The 10,897-nt window shown below is 49.8% G+C and overlaps 1 protein-coding gene across 1 annotated transcript in view; it reads right to left on the bottom strand.

Annotated features, from left to right (window-relative positions):
* Positions 1 to 47: 47 nt before the first annotated feature.
* LOC103607624 (forkhead box protein L1) overlaps positions 48 to 10,897 on the bottom strand; it is a gene marked incomplete at its 3' end in the record, with an annotated part of 21,400 nt that continues 10,550 nt past the window's right edge. The window contains exons 4-5 of the mRNA XM_008592105.1: positions 2,473 to 2,563; positions 48 to 380 (exon numbers count right to left, since the gene is read on the bottom strand). Of these exons, the coding sequence (XP_008590327.1) occupies positions 48 to 380; positions 2,473 to 2,563 (424 nt within the window). The remainder of the gene's footprint in view (positions 381 to 2,472; positions 2,564 to 10,897) is intronic.

The following is a 10,897-nucleotide window of genomic DNA, read 5'->3' as shown; positions in this document are numbered from 1 at the left end:
TCTGGTCAGCTTGGACTCTGCCGGGCTGCTGGGTGACGAGGTGGTACCGCAGGGTGTCACGCCTGCTGCTGCCGCCGCTCACGCCGCTGCTGCTGGCACCACTGCCGCCAGCTCCGCTGCCGCCTGCTCTGCTGCCGCCGCTTCCTGCACTCCCAGTGCTACCGCTGGTGCCGCTTCCCCCACTGCTGCTGCTACTGGCGCCACTGCCGCCATTACCGCTGGCACCGCTGTTGCTGCTGTCGAGGGTGCCGCTGCCACCACTGCCACTGTCACCGGCTCCTCTGCTACTGCTGCTGACACCGGCTCTGCTGCCACTAGTTCCTCCGCTGCTGCTGCTGCTGGCTCTGCTGCCAGTGGTTCCTCTGCTGCTGCTGCTGCCGCTTCCGCAGGCAGGCACAGAGTCGCATGGTCACTGACTGCAAGTGGCGGCGGCTCCAGCCTTTCTAGGGGCCCGCTCTGGGTTTGGGCTGGGGCAAGTCGCTACCTTTTCTTCATTCCAAGTAGGCTCTGTGATTTCTTCCAGTCCCTGGGGCCCCTGAGTCTTGAGTTTCCACTGCTGCCGCTGCCTTCAGACCACCATCTTGCCATTGGAAGTCAGTTACTGAGGCTAGGAAGTCCAAAGTCCATCTGGTGGTGGCAACAGTGATCCAGGGGTCTCACATTGTAAGATGGTGGAAGCAGAGAGATGTTTCATAGGCTGTGAAGTCCAAAGTCCAGGGAGCACTTCTGATGAGGGTTTTCTTTGGTGGGTGGCTTTATAGCAATGCAGGGGTCTCACGTGGCAGAAAATGATGAAGCAGAGAGAGAGCTGAACTCCTGTAGTTTTCATATGTCTGGAAAAAACACTATTTCTCCTTCATTTCCAAAGGATAGCCTTGCAGAGTATGGTATTCTTGGCTGGCAGGGTTTTTTTCTTTTTTCTTTTTAGTATATTGAATATATCATCCCATTCTCTTCTGGCCTATAGAGTTTGCGTTGAGAAGTCTGCTGTTAGTCCGATGGGACCTCCCTTCTAGGTAACTTGACACTTTTCTCTTGCTGTTTTTAGGATTCTCTCTTTGTATTTGAGTTTTACCAGTTTGACTATAATGTGCCTCGGAGAGAACCTTTTTGGATTGAATCTGTATGGGAATCTTTGAGCTTCCTGAATCTGAAGGTCCATGTCTCTCCCTGTACCTGGGAAATTTTCTGCTATTATTTCATTGAATATATTCTCAATGCCTTTTCCTTTCTCCTCCCCTCAGAAATACCAATGGTTTGGATGTTTGTGTTATGTTAACGTTGTCCGCTATCTCTTTTAGATTTTCTTCATCTTTTTGAATTCTCTTTTTTTGTCTGCCTGAGTTATTTCAAAGAGACTGTCTTCAAGATCAGAAATCCTGGGCCGGCCTGGTGGCGCACTGGATAGTGCGCTGCTTGGGAAGTGCGGCGGCGCTCCCGCCCGAGGGTTCGGATCCCACATACAGACCGGTTCCCGCTTGCTGGCTGAGCGAGGCGCGGGAGCAACACTGAGGGTTGCGATCCGTTGCCGGACACGGAAAAAGACAAAAAGACAAAAAAAAAAAAAAAAAAGATCAGAAATCCTTTCTTCTGTGTGCTCTAGCCTGCTGCTTAAGCTCTCAGTTGTGTTTTTTATTTTGTTGAATGACTCCTTCAGTTCCATGAGTTCTGTTACACTCTTTTTTAAAGTATTAATCTCTTTGTATATTTCTTTCTTCATATCTTGGATAGTTTTGCTCAGTTCATTGTGTCATCTAACTGTATCTTCTTGTATCTCATTGAGTTTCCTTAAGATTTTTACTCAGAATCCCTTTTCATTCATTTCAAAAGTTTCCTGCTCTATGGGGTCTGGTACTTAAGAGTTATTTTATTTCTTCGGGGGTCTCATATTTTCTTGTCTTTTTGTACTACTAATATCTCTACATTGAGGTCTGGTCATCTGGTAGAGCAGTTGCTTCTTCTCTTACTCTAGAATGGGCTTTGAGGAGAGAGACTCCCATAGATGTGTTTTATATTTACCATTGAGTAGGGTGTTTTAGCATGGATTCTGAGTAGATGCAGTAGTATAGTCTCCATGTGGGTACTTCAGCTGTGGTCAATGTTGGAGTTGCATGTGAGTGCCTCCATTGCCCAGGCACTGGGGCACTTAGTGATTCCTTGCTCCTTCCCTGGATTCTCCTGGTGATCCTCTTTGTGTCAGTGCAGTCAAGTGGTCGGTGACCTGCCTGCACAGCTGCTGTGGCTGCTGTGGTAGCAGGCCACCCTGGCAGTGGTGGTGGCTTTGGCAGGCTGCCCACATGGCAGCAGTGGCTCCAGTGGCAGTGGGCTGCTCACATGATGATGGTGGCTGCCTGGCACTGCTGGTGGTGGTGGTGACTGCAGCAGTGGCAGTTGCAGAGGCCACGTGCTTAGATGTTGTGTCCACAGCAGCAGTCCATGCAGCTACGCTGTCCACAGTGGCAGCGGGGTTACTTCATGATGGTGGCAGTGGTGGCAACACTGCTGGCAGCTGCAATGGCCTTCCTCATGTCTGCGGTGTCCTTGGCAGCAGTGGGGCTACTTCCTGGCAGTGGCAGTGGCACTGGTGGCTACAACTGTCTCCCTCACTTCTGTGTATGTCCTTGGTGGCAGCAGGGTTACCTTCTGGTGGCAGCAGTGGCAGCAGTGGTTGAAGAGGCCTCCCTCATGTCTGTGGAGTCTGCGGCTGCAAAGTCTGTGGCTGCAGCGAAGAGGCCACCTGCAGGACTGCTGCTCTGTGGGGAGATGCTCTGCAATGAGCAATGGTTCTATGACCCAAAAATGGCTCCAGCGACTGCAGCAGTGGTGGCAGTAGGACTATTTCAATCTTTTTCTGTGGGAGGAACACACCCTGAGCACCTCTGGTCTGCCACCTTCCTGGAAATCTGTCTCTTGCTTTATATATTTTGAACCTGCATACATATTTAGGATTTATTATTATAAAATGTTCCTCTTTATCTCCAGAAAATGTTTTGCTTATTATCTATCTTGTATACTAATGTAGCTGCACAAATTTTGTATTGGTTAGTGTTTTCATGATTTTTTTTTTGTCTTTTTAATGTTAACTCTTTTGTGTCCTGATAGTTAAAATGTCTCTCTTGTAAGCTGCAGTAAGTTGTTTTTTCTTTTTTTTAGATCCAGTCTGACAATCAGTCATTTTCTTGGAGTTCATTTACATTTAATGCAATTTATATCTACCATCTTACAGTTTGTTTTCTCTTTTGCCCATCTGTTTTTTGTTCCTTTCTTGATTTCTTTTGAATGAATAAAATGCTATTAACATTTTCCTTCAATTGCATGTTAGTTACACATTCTTTTACTATTTCTTATAATGGGTACCCTAGCAATTATTAAATATATTCTTGACTTATTATAGCCCAATACAATTATTACCTTTCTACTTCCCCAATACAGCTATAATCTTAGAACTTTGAATTCTACCCCTCCTGCCTTTTGCTTTGTTGTTTTCTTGCATTTTAGTTCTGTATGTAACTTAAACTCCACGAGACATAGTAACGTTGTTTTGTACTGTCAGTATCATTTACATTTACCCCAGAGTTCACTATGTTGGTGTCCCCTCCTGTGATTCTGTATTTCTGTCTGGCATCCTGCCCTTCTGCTGGATAGGCCTTTTCAATCACCTTTGTATTAGCAGTAACTTCATTGAGTTGTTTTTCTACCTCAACCCAAGGCTTACAATATGGTCCTGGTCTCTTTTTTAAGAAATTAAATCTGCCACCCTTTGGAAAGACAGGCATAACAGCATGACCCCCAGAGCCAGACTGCCTGTATTCAAATGCTATCCTCACCAATTAGCTGGCTGTGTGACCTCAAGCAAGTTACTCAACTTCTCTGAGCCTTGGTTTTCTCATCTGTAAAGTGGGATGATGTGGTACCTCCCACATGGGTTTGTTGTGATGATTTAATGACTAAATATAGGTCAAGTACTCATAATAGTGCCTGGCACATGGTAAGTTCTATATAGCGTAAACATTGTCATCATTACTGTTTTTGAGTGAAGCCACAATCAGAGTCTCTGAAATCTAAAGCTATTGTTAAAAATTGGATGACTGACAAATCAGGGTTCACATGGCAAGGCCCTTGTGCCCTGCGGACAGGCTCCTCACCAAGAGGAATAAAAGGGCTGTTGGAATCCCTCTTGTGAACATCAGGGCTGTGATAAAAATAGGAGGAGTGGATGCTTGGAAGTTGGAAATACTGGGGCAGGTGACTCCAACCCAGCCTGGACAGGAGAGCAGTCAGGGAAGGCTTCCTGGATGAGGCAGCCTCAATGCACACATAGGAGTTAGCCGAGCCAAGAGAGGGAAGGTGCCTTCCCTAAGTGAAGGGACTAACATTTTGTTCTTTGGCAGACAAAGGACAGGGCACAGAGAAAGGCAGACTCAGCTCAGGAAGCAGAGGACACCCCAGTATCGGGTGGGGGGTCAGGTGTGGTCTGGGGTTCTCAAGGCAGAGAGAGAGGACAGGGCCACTTTGATTTACTGCAATCACAGAAATGTTAAAAAAAATGAAGATTATTTTTTAAAATGGAAGAACTGGCCAAGTAGGGCTATAATATTTAAAATTTTTATTTTAAGATAGTTGATTGTGAAATAAAGACAGAATGTATTCAAGGTGTACAATGTGATGACCTGACGTACGTCTACATTGTGTAATGGTCACTGCAATGTGTTTTGGACTCTTGCTTTTAGCAATCTGACACATTTCACACACACACATGCACGCACACACGACTATATGCATAATCGCGTTTGGAGATCATATAAAATGTCCTCATCTGCAGCTCTTCACAAATGTGAGGTCTGGAGCTTCCTAAGTCCTGATACTTGATTCTAGCAGTAGGAAGCAGCATGCACTGCCCAGGGATGGGGATGGGGCTCTTGCTCAGGAGCCTAGTTAGGGGTGCGGGGAGGGGGTAGAGACCTGGGCAGGTGGGTATAGAGAGCACAGTCTGCCTGGGGAGGTCTCAGCCCTTGCAAGGTGTTGGGCCATTCCAGCTTAGGTCTGCCATGTGGAACTGAGCTTTCTGTCCCCAAGAAGTCTCCCTAACACTCAGGGATGACCCAGGAGGAGGTGCTCTTTTGGGGGGCATCAGGAAAGTTCTCAGGGTCTCAGAACCATGTTTACAGCCCGTCCTCAGCACCCATCAGTGCCAGCTGACTCGGGACAGATCATGAGGCCATAAATATTCACATTCTTGGAAGGCTCGGAGAGGTGTCACCCAGAGCAGAGGGACAATCAATCTTGATATGATTATGGATGTATAAACAGACATGATATAATTTCTTCTGCAGTCTGCTGGGTTCCATGAGTGCGAGTGACCGGTGCAGGCCTCCACCCCAAATTACATCTCAATCAGTGTTAAGAGGCATCTGACATTTCCCTTTGATTTATGTATTAACCTTTACATGCAGCACAGGCGAGCGCTGATTGCTTTCATCAGCTGGGCGGGTGGCAGCTACGAGGGGCTCCTCCCGTAGCTTTTCTCACTGCATGACCTGCTGAGTGGCGTCTGTGAGGACAGAAATCACACATGGAGACTGCTAGCCAGCGAGCAAAGCCTGTGGCAATGTTCCCACCACCCCCGACACCTCCACTGGGGAAGAAATGTTCCAGGAAGATCAGGGGAGCTGCAGGTTCCATTGCTGTGAACACTCATTTCTTGGCACAAAAGGATTGAAAAAGACATTGGCTGCCCAGTTTGCATTGATGTGAGCAGCTGTGAGGATGGTGAGTAACAGACCACGTGTGACTGTGCAGCTGAAAGTCAGGGGTGCGAATTCCTAGAGATACAACCCATGTGTCTGCACCCCGCTCCCACAGCCACCCTGTCACATCATAGGGTGTGACACGCCCATACCCAAACCAGTGCATCCACAGAAACCCATACCCCACACACCATGCACACCTCACACGCATCCTTGCAGGGCACCCACAATGCACACTCACAACACATGTGCACGCACACACAACCCTACATGCATACTTGCACATGTACACATCAATTGTGCGTGCTTATGCTCACTCAGATGCACACAGCACACATGAATACACATGGTCACGCACACCCACGTATGCACACTCATGCTCACTCAGATGCACACTCATGGCACACACACATGCATGCTCATCCAGAATGCAGACACTCATGCCCAGCAGACATGCACACATGGGCCTTGTGCACACACAGCGTCCACACTCACAGTCCACTGGATGGCAGAGAGGATGGAAGAGAAACCTCTTGTGCTCCCAGCCGTTCAGAGCACCAGAGCAGGACAGGACTCCAAATCCCATCTGGCCTGGAGCTGGCCAGACTGGGTGAATCAGGCCAGTTCCCGCAGGCAGACAGACTGGGCTCTAGTGTGTTTTGGATCCCAGGAGACACTAGTGGGGATGAGGGAGTGAAGCAGGGAAGGGGAGCATGGTAAGTGCAAATTAAAGGGCAGGTTGTCACCTAGGCACCAGGGGCTCAGTGCACTGGGGACCCACGAGAATCTGCTGATTCCACTCCAGGATGCTGTAGAGAGGGGCAGAGAGGACATGGAATGGCAGGACTGTCACTGTCTCCTGCTGTCTCCTGCCATCCCCTGCCATCCCCTGCTGTCCCCTGCCTCCTTCAGAGGGCCTTTGTAGAGTTGTGGGCCTGATGACCAAGCCGCTGTCACACAATTGGTGGTGGGCACCCAGGTCTTGCTTACCTGAAGGGTATACCCTCTTACACTGTCCCCAGCAGCTGAGAGGCTGGAACCATGCTTCCCAAACTGTACTGTGCATCAGAAGCTTATTAGAGTGCAAATTCCAGACCCCACCCCACCTGTACGAGTTCAGAGACTGTGGGAGGATCTGTGTTCACATCAAGCTTCCCAGGTAACTCTGACACAGCAGCTGGCAGGCCACACTTCCACACTGGGTCTTGATCTGAGCTTGGAGTGCATGCACGAAGGCCCTTCAGCTGCTGTGTCTGTCTCATCAGTCATAATCCCACCATTAGGGACATTTCTTGGGTTAAAGCATTTATCCCCCATTATTAAGCAAATATTGGAACTCTTTTGTGTAAATCAGGACTCTTGCAGTTGGAAGTGTCAGATTCTCTAGTCAAACTGCTATAAGCCCAATAGGGTATGATTGGCTTAGATAACTGGAAAGTAACATACAGCTTCAGGCATGGCTAGATCTAGGTGCTTCAATCATGCATGCAGTTGGAAGTGTCAGATTCTCTAGTCAAACTGCTATAAGCCCAATAGGGTATGATTGGCCTAGATAACTGGAAAGTAACACACAGCTTCAGGCATGGCTAGATCTAGGTGCTTCAATCATGCAATCAAGAATCTGTCTCTCCCACCTCCCAGCTCTGCTCTCTGCTGTGCAGTTCATTCTCTACCAGGCTTTCCTCGGACAGTTGCAAGAGGGCCACCAGCACTCCCAGACCACATTCCACCAAATAGAAAACACTCCTTTCCCATTGTTCTAGCAGAAGCCCCAGGGCTGGGTTTATTCCATCAGGCCACATGACCATCCCTGCACCAATCTACAGTGAGGGGAAAGGGACAATCCAACTGGTGAGGTCTGGGCTATAAGGGGCAGTGTCAGCCCCATCCAAACCAGGTGGACAGAGGTGGGAAGGGCTGTTTCCCTAAGGAGAGCAGGGTCAGGGGCTGGCAAAGGCAACTGGTGTCTAGTTACGATCTCTTGGCAAAATAGATGTTCATTGAAAGGTGACTTAAAATAGCCTGATATGGGAGGGGGGGGTCCTCTGAGCAGAGGGGTTGGCTGCCCCAGTGCTGCTCTAGGAAGAGGCCCCCGTGGCCTGGGCAGGACAGGACCAAAATGGAAATGTCCCTCAGTCCCATTGGAGCAAACCAGTGTGGAAAGGGAAGCTCTGGTGGCAAGTACACGAAGCCAAGGGACAATAGCAAAAGTGCTAACCTAGCTGAGCATGCAGAGTTCAGGTTCCTGACCCTGAGATGACCCGGAAGCACTTCCTAGGCCCACAGGCAGTGTTCCCCATCCCGCAGGCTGACAAGAGGCCTTGGGAAGGAGGCCACACCTAAACCCAGGGACAAGCAGCTGTGGGTGAGGGTCAGGGAGCTGTCCCATTCACTGTCTGCTGTTCTGGGCCATCCCCTCTCCAGGCCTCAGTTTACTCATCTGTAGAATGGGAACAAATCCACCCACCCCTTTTTCATAGAGCTGTTGTGAGGGTTGAAAGTTCTTTCAAAGGGCTTTAAGCACTGAGGACACTGCCTGGGAGGGCTGTTGCTTCTGGAAGCTAATGGGGTCCCTCGGTTCTGGGATGGGTTAGTGGGCTCTCCAGAGGGGTCCTGATGGGGTAGGCTGGAGGCTCAGGGCACCTGCTCACAGGCAAGGAGAATGTGGTTTCCATGCTCAGCTTTTGGGAGGTGCTGGGCTACTCAGGCCTGACCCGGCTCAGCCACAGCCTCGGATCTTTCCACCTGCCGCACTTGGGCCTAGGCCGCCCCCCCCATGGAGAGGAAACATTGGTGTCTTTGAGATTGGGGAAGCTTGAGGTTCCAACGACTGCCCTATCTGCCTCCTCTATGCTGACAGGAGACACATCCGGCCAGAGTTTTCCTGGCCAACATCTGGCCGAGTCAGTTAATCTAAACAGAAAACAGTGGGAAGAAACTATTCCCAGCTTTTCAGAACCCCCAGACACATTCAGCTCCCTTGGCTTTGTGTCTGGGACAGGCGACCCATGTATGTGCCTTCTCTGTGAGCCCAAAGATTTTCGGGGGCAGAACACGTCCAAGAAGCACATCCCATCACCTACTGTGTGCAGGATCAGTTCCAAGCCTGCAAGGCAGGATGTGCAGGAGTCTCATGTGGCAGGGCTTGGGGACACCCTGTGCCTGGGGAGCTCCCACCTCCCTTGGGGTAGGCGATGGCAGGAACACTAGATCTAGCTTCACTTGTGCAAATCCTCACCCCACCTTGAGCCCCATGGCCCTGGGCAGGTCCCTGTGCCTCTGTGAGCCTCAGTTTCCTCATCTGTAATATGGGAAGAAGATGAAGTGTCTTTGTTAAATGCTAGTTGCCACACATTACCATGTCTAGGAGTTTGTGCCCAGATAGCTCGTTCTGCCTGGGGCATTGGGAGATTGGACAGAGGAGGATATTTTGCATGATGACTTGAAAGCCAAATGGGTTTTTATGAGGCTGAGAAGATGAAAAAGACATTGCAAAGAGAGGGACCTGCATGTGCGAGGTGCAGATGCGTGACAGCGGCAGTCAGATGAAGCCAACAGCCAGAGCTCAGCAAGACCCTGTTTCTCTCCACACGTGTAGACAGTCGAGATGATCATTCTCACTCTGCCCAGACATACTCATGTGCATTTCACATGCCGTGCATTGAATGTGTGTATGTGTGCATGCAAATGCGTGTGCCTGTGGTCATGTATGTACAGCTGTGTGCACGTGTGTACATGTGTGTGTGTGTGCATACGCACGTGTGTGCACATGCCCACATGATGTTCTGTCTTTGCATTTCAGGCCTTTGAATGCAGGTTCAGTGGCCAGCCAAACCCATCTGCACTTGGACACCTGTAGGTGCAGAGGAGCTCCAGGACACCAGAAAGAGGACTTGCTGGCCCTACGGACAAGCCCAGGGGGAGGACTGAGTGAAATAAAACATTTCTGCCTCCTCTGTCTAGAAACAGCCTGGGTAGGAATCTGAAGGGCTGGATTTATCCCTGGGTTTGGCCACTTCAAAGCTGTGGTTTTTCTCCAAGCCTCAGTTTCCCCATTTGTCAGGAGAGAATGTTCTCTGCCCCACAGCCTACCAGGGTGATGAGGTGGTGGCTGCAGGAAGTCACCAAAGAATGTCGTTCCTCTTCTGTAGAATCTGGCAGGAGGAGGGTTTTCATTATTAAAATGCTCTCAGCCATGGGCCATACACAGGACAAACTTCCAATACCAGGATTTACCTCTAAGAGACCTCACCAGGCCTGGGTCATTCTGGCTTTTGTTGCCTTAGCGCACCTTTGTGGGAGTAGAGACAAAAGGCTTTCCATGGAATGTTTAGTGAAACTTTCTCCAAGTTCCTGCCTAGTGGGAGCCCTCACTTAGACTTGGTGTCTTTGAGGACAGCCACCTGCCTGCACTTCCTTCTGTCTCCCACATGCACCAGCCCTTCCTCCCGTGTTTTCTTCCTCTGATATAAACAACCAGCTTTCCTGTGTGTGGACAGAGTCCTGGGTTTTGCTGCTCTGGAGGCTGGCCTCATCCCTACCCTCCTGGGTTCAGAGATAAACTGCCCCAGAGATGAGCCAGACTGCTACACCCCGGACTTCTTGTTGGGGAGCAAAGCAAGCCCCTATTTGTTTAAACCATTGTCACCCAGGATTCCTGTTACTGGTGGCCAAAAACATCTATAGTCTGTAAGACAGGGAATGCGTGAGGAGCCTTGAATTAAATGAGTCGCCCTTTCGGGGCCTGGCCCTTTCCATTGATGGAAAGTTCACTGATGTTTGCTGAGCAGTGCGTGAGACCCAGGATTCACAGACAGGATCTGCGGCTCTATCACACTGACATTTTTTTTTTTCCTTTTTGTCTTTTTTTTTTTTGTGACCAGCAACGGATCGCAACCCTCAGTGTCGCGCCCGTACCGGACCTGGACCGGCTACAGGATCGCAACCCTCGGTGTTGCTCCCGTGCCTCGCTCAGCCAGTGAGCGGCCGGTCTGTATGTGGGATCCGAACCCTCGGCGGGAGCGCCGCCACGCTCCCAAGCGGCACACTGTAGCAGTGTGCCACCAGGCCGGCCCCACACTGACATTTTAAGGAACGTACACAGACCTTGAACAACTAGTTGCACAAATGGGTACAGTTCTCCCTCGCTA

This window comes from Galeopterus variegatus, unplaced genomic scaffold, assembly GCF_000696425.1.
Source record: "Galeopterus variegatus unplaced genomic scaffold, G_variegatus-3.0.2 Scaffold7596, whole genome shotgun sequence".
In the NCBI taxonomy this organism is placed as follows: domain Eukaryota; kingdom Metazoa; phylum Chordata; class Mammalia; order Dermoptera; family Cynocephalidae; genus Galeopterus; species Galeopterus variegatus.
The sequence above is the reverse complement of the archived record's forward strand: the minus strand, read 5'-3'. Positions and strand labels throughout refer to the sequence as shown.